We start from the raw sequence: 19,056 nt of genomic DNA on the forward strand, positions 1-19,056 counted from the left end.
TCCGCTACATCTCATATAAACCCCCTACCTCACCTACTTCAAACTACCATGTCCGCTACATCTCATATAAACCCTCTACCTCACCTACTTCAAACTACCATGTCCGCTACATCTCATATAAACCCTCTGCCTCACCAACTTCAAACTACCATGTCCGCTACATCTCATATAAACCATCTACCTACTCTACTTCAAACTACCATGTCCGCTACATCTCATGTGGGGCAAGGTCAGTGACCCTCGGACCTGTACATACGTTAGACCAGGCGATGTGAAAGGTGACATTTATAGATAGCTCCAGAGACTAAGGGGCCTGTCCGGAGGGAGCTTATGATTAGAGGGGATACGACGAATGTTTGCTGTATAATTTTAAAAAAGGAGAAGATCATTTCGGTACGCTTGGAAACATATCGAAACAATTAGGTATTTTAAATAAATGAAGCTTTAAAGAAGCGTATTGAAATGGTTTGCACTATAACAGTACTGTCACACCACCAATGTACCATTAGGTTTCACCCCAATCTCATTAAAATTAAATCTCGGTTCTCGCTACATCTACACAAAGATTGAGGACATCCCATTACGGGTCACGTCAGAACGGTCTGTCATCCGACCAATCAGAGCGCCGCTTACCAGATCTGAAAAGTGTCGGTCGGAATGTGTTTTTTATCATGTAACCTCGAAGAGGTTATTCCTTATTCCGTATTCAGAACCACAATTACGGCGTGTACGTTTTCCGTCAAAATTGTTGTCTATCTCTCGCTTCAATGGAATAAACATTTAAAACGGATGTGACTTTCCATAGATCCTGGGAAGCACTGTCATACACCTTTGGCCATCTATAAGACATCCCAGAATTTTCTTTTTTCAGTTTTCAAATTTCGAATCGAAAACTAGGAAATTGTTTTTCAAAGCGAAGTCTGGAATGGAAATCGCCAGTGCCGTAAACCTGCGAGAGTTGCTTTCTTATTGGCGAATGGCGACTTCTTGTTAGTCATTTCATTGGTCGGTCAAAGTTCGCGAAAGGTCGTTCTGAAATTGGTTTCATCGCAAAGGAATTACTGGGAAAACTCGTGTAGGATACCGATTACAGACGACCTGTTTCTTAGCCAAGCTCCGTACAGCGACATCCTGTTTCCCAGAGAAAGTGAATGAAGCGGAGTCCTCCAACACGTCCAGACATATGTCCCAATGAGTTCACGATATCTCACAATCAGATCTACATGTACACGTCAGTTACAAACAGTCCAGCATATTTCACAGGCAATCTGTTATCCACTTACCAAAGGCAGCCAGTCCAGCATATATTGCATATAGTCTCTCTCCTTATCGCGCGCACACCCCCCCCCCCCCCCCCCCCCCCCCCCCACCCACCCCACCCCACCCCCACCCTATCAACACACACATACAAAAACACACAGGGCGGGAGACCAGGGCCATTGTTCCGGCAACTTTAATTGAGATAAAGGATTTCTTAGAATCGCTTATCAGCGTACGATAGTCTATGTCAACAATGTTGCTATTGAGGTGTTAGTAAACACACGCTTACGTCAACGTCATAATTGGTGTTTACGTATTGTAGGTCTGTTATCACTGGCCACAGAAACACGTATTGTCAAGTTCCTTAATCCAGTGATAGACTACGTTACAGTAACACGTATGTATATAGCCTCGGACTGACCTGGGTCTGCAGATGCCATCATGGATGTTCTTCTGACTGCAGTCCTGGCCTGTTTTCTCCACGTGTCAGGTGAGCTATTCCTTAATCAAGGTGTAATTCAGGGAGTGTCAGGTGAGCTATTCTTTAATCAAGGTGTAATTCAGGATGTGAATTAGGCGATCGATACACCTAGTCTGTTTTGAAATATGATGTAGTCCCATTCAGGCTAGATACATCTTATTTTGATGTGCAACCGAACGCGTCAATGGACATGATTTGACGATGGTGGATAACGAACTTCGTTTCAACATTTAGTTATGAGCACACAATGCCATTTAGAAAGTTGTTAAATGTACCAAATGACTGTTTGTCTAATGTTTGATGTATGTGTTGAGGGGATTCGAGGGAATGTTTCTTCATTCAACGCTTGAACACTGAGTGGCCATCACACTGACACTGTACAAAAGGCGATTTGTTTAGTCAGCATCTCCTCACGGACAAGACTTCTTAATTATAATTTGGACAAAAACATGTTTTTAAATGATTCGACGTTTGGCTTACGATGAACAAATAGTCTTCCATTCTATTTTTCTCTTTCTTATTTCTTTAAAATCAATATGCAATATAAGATCTTCTTTAGGTGACTGCAATACATATTTTTTACACACTCGCATGTAAAACGGGGATCAGCAGAAGATCGGAACAACAGACGGTCCGAAGTGATGGGTAGACTAGCAGAAGTGGGTCAGTTTTACACAGGTACCAGGTGATGGGCAGACTAGCAGAAGTGGGTCAGTTTTACACAGGTACCAGGTGATGGGTAGACTAGCAGAAGTGGGTCAGTTTTACACAGGTACCAGGTGATGGGCAGACTAGCAGAAGTGGGTCAGTTTTACACAGGTACCAGGTGATGGGTAGACTAGCAGAAGTGGGTCAGTTTTACACAGGTACCAGGTGATGGGTAGACTAGCAGAAGTGGGTCAGTTTTACACAGGTACCAGGTGATGGGTAGACTAGCAGAAGTGGGTCAGTTTTACACAGGTACCAGGTGATGGGTAGACGAGCAGAAGTGGGTCAGTTTTACACAGGTACCAGGTGATGGGTAGACTAGCAGAAGTGGGTCAGTTTTACACATGCATATATGTTATGTCAAGAGCATATAATGTTCAATTATAATGACATCTGCTTTAAGAGATCTGACCCTTTTTACGTTAAATCAACATCCTTTGAGAATTGTGAGAGTGACAGACGGCACATGTTAATTCGAAATCTGCAAACCGTCTACAAAATAATGATGTATGTCGATAATCACCTACTACCTGTACAGCTAGGACGTAGGTCATATGAACATCACAAAGCTCTAGAACTGTATGTCAATAACGAACAGTAGTTAAACACTGCAAACATGTAGGGGACTGATTGTAGTCCAACGGGGAGTGATCTGAGCCTTGACCTATTACCACTGTTGTCGATTGTACTGTAGGTTTTTTTTTATCACGGTATCATCTCTTGGGAGGTTTTACTTTTTACTAGTAAGACCTGGTATCAGGTTTTACTTTTTACTGGTAAAACCTGGAAGGAGGTTTGACTTTTTACTGGTAAGACCTGGTATCAGGTTTTACTTTTTACTAGTAAGACCTGGTATCAGGTTTTATCTTTTACTAGTAAGACCTGGTATCAGGTTTTACTTTTTACTAGTAAGACCTGGTATGAGGTTTTACCTGTTACTAGTAAGACCTGGTATGAGGTTTTACCTGTTACTAGTAAGACCTGGTATGAGGTTTTACCTTTTACTAGTAAGACCTGGTATCAGGTTTTACCTGTTACTAGTAAGACCTGGTATCAGGTTTTACCTGTTACTAGTAAGACCTGGTATCAGGTTTTACCTTTTACTAGTAAGACCTGGTATCAGGTTTTACCTTTTACTAGTAAGACCTGGTATCAGGTTTTACCTTTTACTAGTAAGACCTGGTATCAGGTTTTAACTGTTACTAGTAAGACATGGTATCAGGTTTTAACTTTTACTAGTAAGACCTGGTATCAGGTTTTACCTTTTACTAGTAAGACCTGGTATAAAGTTTTACTTTTTCCTGATGAGTTGAGTAGCAGATGGAACTTGGACTTAGTGTTTCAAACGTCCACTGTTCCAAAATCGAAGACATTGCCGATACCCTCTTGCCTCGGTCTTATTTCCTTGACAATAACCCTTCTTGATCCTTCACCGAGAGTGATTTAATAAGGGCTAGACTTTAACCTACTACACGTGTGCTAGTTATTGCTTTGTGTCTGTTGCAGTCGGGAACCTCCCTCCATCCATCGACTGCCCGCAGTCGTTTACTAAGTTGGTGAAGCCGGGTCAAGGGTCAGCCACTGTCACCTGGGAAGTACCGATCGCCAGCGACCCCGAACAGGGGAAAGTCATGTAAATATCCTCATGTAAACACCAAATTGGTTTAAAGTCAAATGAAATGAATGACTAAGGGACGCAACTCTGCAGTAGGCGCATCTTCCCGAGGTGAGGGAGTTAACTGACTATTAAATAGGGCTGGGACGGGTACCTCGGGTACTTGGGTCGGGTGGATCCTGAGTAGGACCCGGGTACCCACGGGACTACCCAGACCCGTTGTTTGTCACGTGATATATTGTTTAATGACAAAAAATATCTGAACTCTATGGTTACACTATAAGTCACTGATGTTCCCATTTCTTTCTGAAAACGCACCCGTTCCTTCTGACTTGTATATGTTTGATTAAAGATATACCTTCATGCAGAAACTTCAGTGTATCATGACCGGATCGTTTTACACGTGTTTTATTTTGCCAGGGCTACGTTCAAACTTTTCGAAATCGGACATTTGTACCTATCTCTAAATATCTACAGCGGGTACCCGGGTAGGGTCGGGTAATGGGGTGGCGGGTACCCGGGTAGGGTCGGGTAATAAGGTGGTGGGTACCCGGGTAGTAAATTTGGACTCGTCCCAGGCCTACTATAAAATCCAGTATCCAACCTTGCCGAACTAGGCTGGTATTAGAGTAACATTTTGGCTGGACTAATGAGTCAAAATCAAAATCTCGTAACGAAATCGCCATACGGTTGATAAACAAAATGGCGACTGCCGTGCAATCGATCGATTGCAGGATTTGCAGAGCATGTGTACCGTCAACTGGGCGTCGACAGGTATTTTCCAAATCTTTTCATGGTTGAAATCAAGGTGCTCACTTTTGACAAATATAACGTTCGTTTCAGTCCGACGTTGAACAAGTTCTCGCCGAGCCCTGGTTCCATGCTGACTGTAGGTACCCACATCGTCAAGTACACTGCGGCCGACAAGGAGGGCAGGAGTGACCACTGTACATTCACCATCACAGTGGAAGGTAAGGTGTACCGCACAGGCCCCATCTGTCCCCTGTGTGTGTCCCTGTGCACAAATCTGTGTGCACCTGTGCATCCCTATGTGTCTCCATGTCCTTGTGTATCCCTGTGTACCCCTGTGTGTCTGCCTGTGTACTCTAATGTGTCTCCCTGTGCACCTTAGTGTGTCTCTGTGCACCTGAGTGTGTCTCTGTGCATCCTTGTGTGTTCTTGTCCACCCTTGTGTCTCCCTGTCAATCTTCGTGTCTCCCTGTCCGCCCTTGTGTGTCCCTGTGAATCCTTGTGTTTGTGTCCCTGTGCATCCTTGTGTGTGTTCCTGTGTACCCCTTCGTGTATTCCTGTAAACCTTTGTCTATTCCAGTGCTTCCTTGTGTGTCTCCCTGTGCATCCTTGTGTTTGTGTCCCTGTGCACCCCCATGTGTGTTCCTGTGCATCCTTATGTGATGTCCCTGTGCATCCTTGTGTGTGTTTCATTGCATCCTTGTGTGTGTGTCCACCCTTGTCTCCCTGTCCACCCTTGTGTTTGTCCCTGTGCATCCTGATATGTGTTTCTGTGCATCCTTGTGTCTGTTTCTGTGCATCCTTGTGTGTGTCCACCCTTGTGTGTCCCTGTGCATTATTGTGTGTGTTTTTGTGCAACACACACGTGTGTGTATCACTGTGCACCTTTTTGTGTGTCCCTGTGCATCCTAATGTGTGTCCCTGTGTGCCCTTGTGTGTGTCCCTGTGCATCCTTGTGTGTGTCCCTGTGTGCCCTTGTGTGTGTCCCTGTGCATCCTTGTGTGTGTCCCTGTGTGCCCTTGTGTGTGTCCATGTGCATCCTTGTGTGTGTCCCCGTGTGCCCTTGTGTGTGTCCCTGTGCATCCTTGTGTGTGTCCCTGTGTGCCCTTGTGTGTGTCCCTGTGCATCCTTGTGTGTGTCCCTGTGTGCCCTTGTGTGTGTTTCTGTTCCCTAGTGTGTGTCCATGTGTACCCTTGTGTATATTCGTGGGAATCCTTGTGTGTGTGTTTCTGTGCATCCTTTTGTGTGTGTCCTTGTGTACCCTTGTGTGTATTCGTGGGAGTCCTTGTGTGTGTTTCTGTGCATCCTTTTGTGTGTGTCCCTGTGTACCCTTGTGTGTATTCGTGGGAATCCTTGTGTGTGTTTCTGTGCATCCTTGTGTGTGTCCATGTGTACCCTTGTGTGTGTTTCTGTGCATCCTTGTGTGTCCCTGTGCACCCCCATGTGTATTCCTGTGCATCCTTATGTGATGTCCCTGTGCATCCTTGTGTGTATTTCATTGCATCCTTGTGTGTGTGTCCACCCTTGTGTCTCCCTGTCCACCCTTGTGTTTATCCCTGTGCATCCTGATATGTGTTTCTGTGCATCCTTGTGTCTGTTTCTGTGCATCCTTGTGTGTGTCCACCCTTGTGTGTCCCTGTGCATTATTGTGTGTGTTTTTGTGCAACACACACGTGTGTGTATCACTGTGCACCTTTTTGTGTGTCCCTGTGCATCCTAATGTGTGTCCCTGTGTGCCCTTGTGTGTGTCCCTGTGCATCCTTGTGTGTGTCCCTGTGTGCCCTTGTGTGTGTCCCTGTGCATCCTTGTGTGTGTCCCTGTGTGCCCTTGTGTGTGTTTCTGTTCCCTAGTGTGTGCCCTAGTGTACCCTTGTGTATATTCGTGGGAATCCTTGTGTGTGTGTTTCTGTGCATCCTTTTGTGTGTGTCCTTGTGTACCCTTGTGTGTATTCGTGGGAGTCCTTGTGTGTGTTTCTGTGCATCCTTTTGTGTGTGTCCCTGTGTACCCTTGTGTGTATTCGTGGGAATCCTTGTGTGTGTTTCTGTGCATCCTTGTGTGTGTCCATGTGTACCCTTGTGTGTGTTTCTGTGCATCCTTGTGTGTCCCTGTGTACCCGTGTGTGTATTCCTTGGAATCCTTGTGTGTGTTTCTGTGCAACTTTGTGTGTGTGTCCCTCTGTACCCTTGTGTGTGTTTCTGTGCATCCTTGTGTGTGTGTCCATGTGTACCCTAGTGTGTTTCTGTGTACCCTTGTGTGTGTCCCTGTGTACCCTTGTGTGTGTTTCTGTGCATCCTTGTGTGTCCCTCTGTACCCTTGTGTGTATTCGTTGGAATCCTTGTGTGTTTTTCTGTGCATCCTTGTGTGTGTGTGTCCCTCTGTACCCTTGTGTGTGTTTCTGTGCATCCTTGTTTGTGTGTCCCTGTGTACCCTAGTGTGTTTCTGTGCATCCTTGTGTGTGTGTGTGTCCCTGTGTACCCTTGTGTGTGTTTCTGTGCATCCTAGTGTGTGTTCCAGTGTACCCTTGTGTGTGTTTCTGTGCATCCTTGTGTGTGTTTCTGTGCACCCTTGTGTGTGTTTCTGTGCATCCTAGTGTGTGTTCCAGTGTACCATTGTGTGTGTCCCTGTGCACCCTTGCGTGTCCCTGTCAAGGATCAACATAGTAGTTTGTAAATTACCAAAACTGTATAGAAATTATATGGACGAATACATTCCCCACACTAATCACAGCGTCTATACCTATGTCGGACATATCACCAGAGCGTGGAACATACTCCCTTTAAAATATCACCTCTATTTGGCCAGGTGCGCAGTGCCTGAGTATTGGTGACATCCGGCACGGCCGGACCACGTGCAACCAGGGAGCGCGGTACGGGGAGAAGTGCAGCGTGGTGTGCGACTCCGGCTACGAGGTGCTAGCGGACAACTCCTTTACGTGTTTGAGGGATGGCAGATACGACAAGCCGGCGCCTGTCTGTGAAGGTAGGGTATACAGGTGGTCATGGTCATGACTGTCATTCTTGGATTTGACCCGTGAAGATCCGGGTTAGAATTTTATTTTCGCATGGTTTGGGATTTGTATGGTTAAACCAGTCTGTTGGGGACAATGTAGCTTTCATTGGGGTGCTTAAAACGTGTCTTCTAGATGAATTTCGTCAAAACTGGATGTCAACACTCAACAGTAGTACCCCATATATGATGTATAAAGAATATAAAACATTGTTTGAACCTGAAAGATATTTGAGCATTTACAATGGCAATCATGTACGCAGTGTTTTTATTAAATTAAGATGTAACGTTTTACCTTTGCGACAGAACAAGGGTAGATGGCAATCTATTGAATCACGTTTACGTATGTGTCCTGTTAGCAATATGTCTGTTGAAGATGAATATCATTTCGTATTGATCTGTCAACATTATACTGAGTTGCGTAAAGTCTATTTGCCAGAATTGTATTGGAAGTTTCCAACTATATATAAATTCAAAAAAATATTGTGTACAACTCATGATGAATTATTAAAAAGCCCGCAATATTATGTATATTATGCGTATAAACAAGACATGAAGTCGTAAAATCTATGCAATGTGCTTCACATTGTATTATTGGCACTGCATTTCTTGTATATGGGCCAAAGGCCTACACACAAATAAACTAATTTTGACTTTGACTTTGAATAGGTCTTCAGCAACCCATGTTTGTCGTAAGAGGCGACTAACGGGATCGGGTGGTCAAGCTCGCGGACTTGGTTGATGCATGTCATGGTATCCCAAATGAGTAGATCTATGCTAATAATGCCAATCCCTGGATTGTCTGGTCCAGGCTCGATTATTTACAGACCGCTGTTAAATAGCTGAAATATTGCTGAGCGTAGCGTTAAACAACAAACAAACATACAAACAAAATAACCAGCTAACCCTCATTTGCGTTTCAGAGATTGGTTTCTACACCCTGCTGTGCCGGAACATCACGTCATCGAGGGCATCAACCTTTCTCAAATCAGCAGAGAAGAACTTCCAACTTGTTTTCGAACAGTTACAATCGCGAGGGTACATTCCCATATATAAGTCCATGGAGTTCGCAAAGAAAATGTGCCAGAACGCAGACAACTCCAACCACGGGGTGTGTGTCTACTTGCGGCGCTTGGCGCTATTTGAGAAACTGAAGGAAGACATAAAGACACTTCCGGTGACCAACTCTCGTAGAGGTGACGATGACGACGTCGACAACTTGATCCAGTACACGTACCGTCGTCTTATGACGCTACATCCTGAGATTCATCGGTTCTGTGACGACACCAACTTTATCAACGGCCTCTACGACGATTTTCCAAATGTTCAGAGAATTCATGATAAAAACAAATATCAACGCATACTTGGGCAGATATTCTCAGAAAATCTGACGTTTGATGTTCTGCAGTCAGAGGCTTATACGTTATGTAGCCCGGATCATGAGGGGCCCGACTGTCTATTGAGAGACGTTTTACAATTAATAGAACGTGCCAAGAGGTTTATTGCACATCAAGAAAAGATAGGGAGATGGGATGATGAAGACGTTAATCATTATTTCAATGCTCTGACATTTAGTTCAATCCTTCTCAAGTGGAAATACCATGGTCGAGTCAATGCCATACAACCTCACAACACAACAGTTCAACAAGCAGTCATCACACAGATCATCAGAGCAGTGGCAATGTACATTGATGATGGCGCAGACGAGAAGTTGGAGATTCTGATGTCGATGTTTCCATACTTCAACACAGACAAGATATGTAACAGTGGGAAGATGTGCTTGTTCTGGAGAGTAGTTGACCAAACCAGAGTCTACATCAAGTCTCGCCAACCGGCGACAGGTAAAGGTGTCAAAGTGCTTTTGTTGAACACCGACCTTGACCTTCGAGAGTTCCTCAGACAGAAACAGATGGAGAGGGTTCTTCAGTTCCTAGGCGACCAGGAGTATAACCTGGTGGCAGTTGCAGACGACTTAAAGAATGAATTTAGCAAGGTCATCAACCAGCGATTTTATGAGCTCAAAACATACTTTAAAAAGATTCACAGTTTTAGTGCTGCAAAAGCTAAAGCCGATTTGATAGTTTTCCATCAGTTAAATAACCTGACACAATCAGCAAGAACTCTAGCACCTGAGATAGACTCAGACATTTCGATAGTAATTGGTTTCATGATGACATCTGCTGCCTTAGAAGTGACTGAGAAAACTATTAAGTTCGCCGTAGTTATGGCTGAAAGTTGCAATCCCTTGAAGGCAGCGACCGATTCTTCTGTGTCTGATGTCATGGATGCGACGGCTGAGTTGGCGAACGCCGTAGCAACGCTAGGATCAGCTACAAGGCTAGTTATCGCCATACATGCCCTTAGGGGGCACATCAATCGCGTCAGAAATGGGTTTGCGAAAAATAAAGAATTTATTGGCGATATGAAAACTATAATGGAATCAATAACTCAAGACAAAAAGCCGGACGACTTTGAGGCTGCTAAGGACAGATTTTTGAAAAAGTATAATGATTACGTACCTGCAGTTACTAAACCAGATGTTACTGAAATGGCTGTTTACTTTAATAAGGTTCTTGAAGAAGCATGTAAGATCATCGAGGGTTCCTCTACCTCTCTGGCTGCAGCACCCAAAGCATTCATAGGTTCAAATGGCCTATGCTGGACAACCGCAGTGAAAATTGAAAAGTTAGTATCTACGCTTGAATCTATCTATGACAAACAGTATGAGCTGGTTGAAGTGTTAGCTCAAAACGTCCAGTCTCAAGTGGCCATGAAGGCTGCTGATGGCATAGTGGCTGATTACGACGCCATAGCGGGAAGTAATGGGCAAGATGAAGATGTTTTGGAGAGTCTCCGCCAGGTGTCGGGGATGTCGTACGTGTGCTACAGAATCATGGTCCTTCAAGTGATAAGGATGTATTGTGACGAGCTGCAGTACAAGGCAGGGGGTGTTAGGCCCCATGTATGTAAAGATGCGGGAACGGACATTTCAACTCTGTTGGCATACAAAGAACCACCTTGCTCTTCAAGAGGTCTCGAGTTCCAGACCGTTTCCGGAAGGAAAACAAGGCGCGGAGACACTGCATTCATGAGTATTTCCAAATTGTATTCAGGCCAAGAGATTAGCTTCAGAATTCCTAACAGCAGGTGGTTGTATAAAGCTGGGTGGATTACCAAAGCTGATCTGACAGCCGTGATCTATGTTTCTGGTTTCGAAGTATACTTGCCATCTGAGGTCCGCTACCGTCGGGACATCCGGGTCCATGTTGAGGTCGATGGTGAGAACGAGTTAGTCCCGGGGGGCACAAGGTATACCATCAACCCATCGCGACCCATGGTGTTTGAGTACAAGGTCGGACATGGAGTGAACTGCCGACAGCACCGGGGCTATGACAACCCCTACACAACCTGCCACACCAACAAGATCCCTGATGTATGCCCCAAAACAGAATACTCCTGTTTTGTGGATGGAGGAGATAGGGTCCTGCACCCATCTATTTTCTCCCGTTTCAAAATACGTGTAAACGGGTATGAGGATCTCCCTGGTCCGAACTCAACAACGCCAGTACCAGTCAAGGTGGCTGTGCGAACCTGTGTGTTCATACCGTCAAGGAGTGATCAGCAGTTTCAGGATCACTTCCGGTATCAGGGGCGGAATCGATTGCCAAGCACCTGTTGTCCAGAAGAACAGTACTGGTCCGGGCGGCATATGGCTTGTCGGAACTGCCCGAAAAACTCAACCGTGGCGCTCCGGGGATATTACTGTGAGAAGCAAGCCGATTAGAAGACGGGTTCAACCCTATTCTCACGAGATGGTCCGTGGCAATGAAATGGTTAATGTGTTAGTGAGGTGAAATTGTGTTTAACCTCGCGCTCATGATTATTACACTTGTCTAGCGACGTGCATGCATCTGGGAGTGTGTGGGGTGATTGTACTTGTCCAGATTAACGCCGGGTTGGAGCTACTGAGTTACTATGCCGCAATTTAACATGGATGCCCCACTCACACATATTATACTCCGAGGCGAGAAGTTCTAGTTATATCCCCTAAACAAAAGCGCCAGAGAGGGTAACGTCTTTTGGTATGACGCTGCCAGGGCATCGAACCACCGATCTTCCGCTCTCTGGCAGACGCCCTATCTGCTAGAGTCAGATGGTCCATGAAGTGTATCTCAAGTGGAGCCTCACTGCTTCTGTCCAATGATGGTATCCATAAATACACCAAAAATGTCAACATCTTGATCTAAATGTGTAATAAAATATGAGAAAATAGTTGATGAAAATGTGTTTTGTTTATAAATGTGACCAGGTTGAGCCTACTTGATACTTTCCTTTTCAACAGTACAGCCTGATCAACACATTGATTCATGCAGTGAACATTATCCTTAGACATGTGTGCACGGGTGGCACCGCGACCCTTGAAGATCCGGGTAGAAAATAGGTCTTCAGTTACCCATGCTTGCCGTAAAAGGCGATTTATGGGATCGAGTGGACAGGCTCGCTGACTTGATTGATGCATGAGTGAGGCGCTAAACAACAAACAAACAAACCTAATGTGCCGCAATTCGCCGTGCATAGCTGCCACGCCAGAAACAAGCGATCGTGGGTTCGAATCCCGGTTCACCACGATTATGATTTCAGGTCTGTCAGCACCACACCTGTGCTCGTGGGTTTCACCAAAGTGGTAAGCGTCTGAGACCTGCATTACTTCGGTCTTTCCTCCCACATTAAGCTGACACGCCGTGATATAACTGGAATACTGCTCAGAGCGGCTTTAAGACCAGGGGCGGTCGGGTGGCCTAGTGGTTACAGCGTTCGCTCGTCACGCCCAAAACCCTGGTACGATTCCCGACATGGGTATAATGTGTGAAGCCCATTTCTGGTGTCCCCGCCGTGAGATTGCAGGAATATTGCTAAAAGCGGCGTTAAACTATACTCACTCACTCACTCACTCACTCACTCACTCACTCACTCACTCACTCACTCACTCACTCACTCACTCACTCACTCACTCACTCACTCACTCACTCACTCACTCACTCACTCACTCACTCACTGACTCACTCACTCACTCACTCAGTTCAGTTTGGGACCACTTTCAACGGTTACAATCACACATGACATCACCCTTGATGCGGTTCACATGATGTAGTGGAGATTGAAGTTTGAAGTAGGTAAGATAGGGGGTTTATGTCAGATGTAGCGGACATGGTAGTTTGAAGTAGATAAGGTAGAGGGTTGACGTTAGATGTAGCGGACATGGTAGTTTGAAGAAGGTAAAGTACAGGGTTTATATGAGATGTACCTCCTTGAAACTACCATGCCCGCTACACCTCATATACACACCTTACCTTACCTACTTCAAACCCTCTACCTAACTTGCTTCAAACTACCATGTCCGCTACATCTCATATAAACCCCCTACCTCACCTACTTCAAACTACCATGTCCGCTACATCTCATATAAACCCTCTACCTCACCTGCTTCAAACTACCATGTCCGCTACATCTCATATAAACCCTCTACCTCACCTACTTCAAACTACCATGTCCGCTACATCTCATATAAACCCTCTACCTCACCTACTTCAAACCACCATGTCCGCTACATCAAATGTAAACCCTCTACCTCACCAACTTCAAACTACCATGTCCGTCACATCTCATGTGGGGCAAGGTCAGTGACCCTCGGACATGTACATACGTTAGACCAGGCGATGTGAAAGGTGACATTTATAGATAGCGCCAGAGACTAAGGGGCCTGTCCGGAGGGGCTTATGATTAGATGAGATACCGCCAGTGTTTGCTGAATAATTTTAAAGAAGGAGATATAATTTCGGTACGCTTAGAAACATATCGAAACAATTAGGTATTTTGGATAAATGAAGCTTTAAAGAAGCGTATTGAAATGGTTTGCACTATAACAGTACTGTCACACCACCAATGTACCATTAGGTTTCACCCCAATCTCATTAAAATTAATTCTCGGTTCTCGCTACATCTACACAAAGATTGAGGACATCCCATTACGGGTCACGTCAGAACGGTCTGTCATCCGACCAATCAGAGCGCCGCTTACCAGATCTGAAAAGTGTCGGTCGGGATGTGTTTTTTATCATGTAACCCCGAAGAGGTTATTCCTTATTCCGTATTCAGAACGACAATTACGGCGTGTACGTTTTCCGTCAAAATTGTTGTCTATCTCTCGCTTCAATGGAATAAACATTTAAAACGGATGTGACTTTCCATAGATCCTGGGAAGCACTGTCATACACCTTTGGCCATCTATAAGACATCCCAGAATTTTCTTTTTACAGTTTTCAAATTTTGAATCGAAAACTAGGAAAGTGTTTTTCAAAGCGAAGTCTGGAATGGAAATCGCCAGTGCCGTAAACCTGCGAGAGTTGCTTTCTTATTGGCGAATGGCGACTTCTTGTTAGTCATTTCATTGGTCGGTCAAAGTTCGCGAAAGGTCGTTCTGAAATTGGTTTCATCGCAAAGGAATTACTGGGAAAACTCGTGTAGGATACCGATTACAGACGACCTGTTTCTTAGCCAAGCTCCGTACAGCGACATCCTGTTTCCCAAAGAAAGGGAATGAAGCGGAGTCCTCCAACACGTCCAGACATATGTCCAAATGAGTTCACGATATCTCACAATCAGATCTACATGTACACATCAGTTACAAACAGTCCAGCATATTTCACAGGCAATCTGTTGTCCATTTACCAAAGGCAGCCAGTCCAGCATATATTGCATATAGTCTCTCTCCATATCGCGCGCACACACACCCACTCCCCCACCCCACCCCATCAACACAAACACACACCCTCTACGTTATCTATTTCCAACTACCATGTCCGCAAACATCTCATATTAACCCTCTACCTCACCTGCTTCAAACTACCATTGCCGCTACATCTCATATAAAACCCTTACCTTACCTACTTCCAACTACCATGCACGCTACATCGCATATAAACCCCTTTCCTTACCTACTTCAAACTACCATGCCTGCTACATCTCATATAAACCCCTTTCCTCACCTGCTTCAAACTACAATGTCCGCTACATTTCATATAAAACCCTTACCTTAACTACTTCAAACTCTAATCTTCGCTACATCTCATATAAACCCCTTTCCTTACCTACTTCAAACTACAAGGCCCGCTACATCTCATATAAACCCTCTACGTTATCTATTTCCAACTACCATGTCCGCAACATCTCATATTAACCCTCTACCTCACCTGCTTCAAACTTCCATGTCCGCAACATCTCATATAAACCCTCTACCTCACCTTCTTGAAAGTACCATGTCCGCTACATCTCATATAAACCCTCTACTTTACCTTCTTCAAATTCGAATGTCCACTTCATCTCATATAGAGGCTCCGCCTTCTTTACTGCAAACTACCATGTCCGATACATCTCACACAAACCCTCTATCGTACCTACTTCAAACAAACATGCCCGCTCTCATATAAACCCTCTACCTCACTTTCTTCAAAGTACCATGTCCGCTATATCTCATATAAAACCTCTACCCTACCTACTTCAAACTCCAATCTTCGTACATCTCATATTAATCCTCTACGTTACATACTTCAATAACTGCTCTTCCTTACCTACTTCAAGCTCCAATCTTCGCTACATCTCATATCAATCCTCTACCTTACCTTCTTCAAGCTCCATCTTCGCTACATCTCATATAAACCCTCTTCCTTACCTACTTTAAAATCCAATCTTCGCTGAATGTCATAAATCCTCAACCTTATCTACTTCAAACTCCAATCTTCACTACATCTCATGTAAATCCTCTACATTACCTACTGCAAACTACTATGTCCGCTACATCTCATATAAACCCTCTACCTTACCTACTTCAAAATACCATGTCCGCTTCAACTCATATAACACCTTTCCCTGGCTTACTTCAAACTACCATGCCCGCTACATCTAATAAAAAACCTGATCTTACCTTCTTCAAACTCCAATGTCCGCTACACCTCATGTAAATCATCTACCTTATCTACTTCAACTCCAATCTTCGCTACATCTCATATAAACCCCTTACCTTTCCTACTTCAAACTACCATGTCCGCTTATCTCATATAAACACCCTATCTTACTTTCTTGAAAGTACCTTGTCCGCTACATCTCATAAAAACCATCTACCTCACCTTCTTCAAACCCCAATCTTCGCTACATCTCATATAAATCCCTTAACATTCCTACTTCAAACTACCATGTCCGCTACATCACATGTAAAACCCTCTACCTTCCCAACTTCAAACTACCATGTCCACTAATCTCATATAAACCCCATATCTTACTTCCTTGAAACTACCATGTCCGCTGCATCTCATATAAACCCTCTACCTCACCTCACCCTACGCCTTACCTACTTCAAACTCCAATGTTTGCTTTATCTTATTTTAACCATCTACTTCACCTGCTTCAAACTACCATGTCCGCTACATCTCATATAATCAATCTACCTTACCTACTTCAAATTTCCATATCCGTTACTGCTCATATAAACCCTCTACCTACTCTACTTCAAACTACCATGTCCGCTACATCTCATACAAAACCTCTACCTTTCCACACTCATCATACCCAAGGGACGCAACTCTGCACAGCGAATTGCGGCGCCTTAGACGACGGGGCCTGCCGTGCCCCCTCCGCGTACCGACTAGACATGGATTCAGGTGCCATCTTGTTGACGTCATATCACAGTGAAGCTCATTGAGTTTCATTGAAGCATATTGGTGAAAAATCATCGAAAATCTCAGGAAAATTCATGGAAAAAACAACTGGTAACGCATAATCGAAGAAGCAGTTCAGCTAATAGTGAGTGAGTGAGGTGGATTTAACAGTTTTCAATCATATCACGACCCGTGAAGAATAGGTCTTGCTAACCCATGCTTGCCGTAAAAGGCGACCGTCAAATATCTAAAGCCACTGCAACAGGCACGTCATCAAATTTATTGTCATCATATTTGTTTACCTTTAATTGAGATATTTACTTGGCCTTTCAAAATATCTTAATCGTCATCATTATCCTCCTCCTCCTCCTCCTCATCATCATCATCATCAACAACAACATTATTTGCAACATCATTGACGTCACTATCACGATTATTAGTAAACTCTGATCCATGACTTACATCATTTACATTATTAGGAACAAATATTTGTGCCATTGGTTTACATGAAATACTTTCTACATGAACTCTGTTAAAAATAACTGGGTTACAGGTATGATAGTTAAGGACATCTGTGACATCAATGTTATTGTGTATGTTTGTTTGAGTGAACATATTTACATCAGTAAAATTGGTTTCCTTATTTGAGGAAACATAGTTATTCAAATTATTCACAGAGTCCAGTGTATCATAACCATTGTGAACATCCTCTGTGTTTTCATTTGCCTTGCTTAGTACATTTACATCAATCTTTCTTATGATTATTTGGAGACAAAGTGTAATCTGTGGTATTCAGAATATCAGATACATTGTGAGCATGATTTGTGTTATCATTTGAATTCACAATTACATCTACGCCAGAACAGTTGTCAAGATTACATGCAGTGGGAGCACAAATAAGCAGTACATTTGACAAGTTCAAGTTATCAAGTACCTGGTTGACAAAATTTGTGTTTACAGTTGTTTGACTTGAGATATTTGCCCCAGGATGTGTGTGGTTATTTGGGACAGACTCAGCGTCATTACACACATCTTCTGTGTCAGTACCATTAGTGTTTGCAGTTGTTTGACTTGAGATATTTGCCCCAGGATGTGTGTGGTTATTTGGGACAGACTCAGCGTTATTACACTATTCTTCTGTGTCAGTACCATTAGTGTTTGCAGTTGTTTGACTTGAGATATTTGCCCCAGGATGTGTGTGGTTATTTGGGACAGACTCAGCGTCATTACACACATCTTCTGTGTCAGTACCATTAGTGTTTACAGTTGTTTGACTTGAGATATTTGCCCCAGGATGTGTGTGGTTATTTGGGACAGACTCAGCGTTATTACACACATCTTCTGTGTCAGTACCATTAGTGTTTGCAGTTGTTTGACTTGAGATATTTGCCCCAGGATGTGTGTGGTTATTTGGGACAGACTCAGCGTCATTACACACATCTTCTGTGTCAGTACCATTAGTGTTTACAGTTGTTTGACTTGAGATATTTGCCCCAGGATGTGTGTGGTTATTTGGGACAGACTCAGCGTTATTACACACATCTCCTGTGTCAGTAACATTAATGTTTACAATTGTTTGACTTGAGATATTTGCCCCAGGACGTGTGTGGTTATTTGGGACATACTCAGCGTTATTACACACATCTCCTGTGTCAGTAACATTAGTGTTTACAGTTGTTTGACTTGAGATATTTGCCCCAGGATATGTGTGGTTATTTGGGACAGACTCAGCGTTATTACACACATCTCCTGTGTCAGTAACATTAGTGTTTACAGTTGTTTGACTTGAGATATTTGCCCCAGGACGTGTGTGGTTATTTGGGACAGACTCAGCGTTATTACACACATCTTCTGTGTCAGTAACATTTTTTTTTACAGCAAGTGTATATTGAATATTTTTCTCAGAGTTTTAACTTAGCTTTTATATGGTAGAGAAACATCATTCTTACTGCCTTCTGCATCAAGCTCTTTATTGATAAATGTTGGAATTTGAGCACTTACTTCGACATCTGTTATTTTATCAGCTGTGATGCAAATGTGATTATCCAAAGCAACTGCAACAAGAAGATTATCACATATATCATCAACATATTTGTTTGCAGTTGATTGGGTTGACACATCAGGCATAAAGTCGGACGGCGATTGTTCATCGTCGACGTAGTCGTTAGTGAGGCGGCGGCCTTTGACCATGCCACGACCAGACATACAATCTGTCCGCTTCTTGGTCGATGATCTTGATCCGTCTCCCTGATTGTCCATGTCAGTCAAATTTTGCAGCTAGAGGTATTACATAACGTGGGGCAAGGTCAGTGACCCTCGGACATGTACATACGTTAGACCAGGCGATGTGAAAGGTGACATTTATAGATAGCGCCAGAGACTAAGGGGCCTGCCCTGAGGGAGCTTATGATTAGAGGGGATACGACGAATGTTTGCTGTGTAATTTTAAAAAAGGAGAAGATAATTTCGGTACGCTTGGAAACATATCGAAACAATTAGGTATTTTAGATAAATGAAGCTTTAAA

The 19,056-nt window shown here is 43.8% G+C and overlaps 1 protein-coding gene across 1 annotated transcript; it reads left to right on the forward strand.

Moving 5' to 3' along the window:
• Window positions 1–1,601: 1,601 nt before the first annotated feature.
• Window positions 1,602–12,092, forward strand: LOC124131868. The gene is made up of 5 exons (XM_048403561.1): window positions 1,602–1,750; window positions 3,956–4,082; window positions 4,908–5,035; window positions 7,617–7,793; window positions 8,744–12,092. Exons 1-5 carry the CDS (start codon window positions 1,702–1,704, stop codon window positions 11,602–11,604), a joined length of 3,342 nt encoding a protein of 1,113 aa, XP_048259518.1. The 5' UTR covers window positions 1,602–1,701; the 3' UTR covers window positions 11,605–12,092.
• Window positions 12,093–19,056: the final 6,964 nt, after the last annotated feature.

The sequence above is a fragment of the Haliotis rufescens genome, unplaced genomic scaffold (genome assembly GCF_023055435.1).
Source record: "Haliotis rufescens isolate VD_foot unplaced genomic scaffold, xgHalRufe1.0.p SCAF_3, whole genome shotgun sequence".
Classification (NCBI taxonomy): Eukaryota; Metazoa; Mollusca; class Gastropoda; order Lepetellida; family Haliotidae; genus Haliotis; species Haliotis rufescens.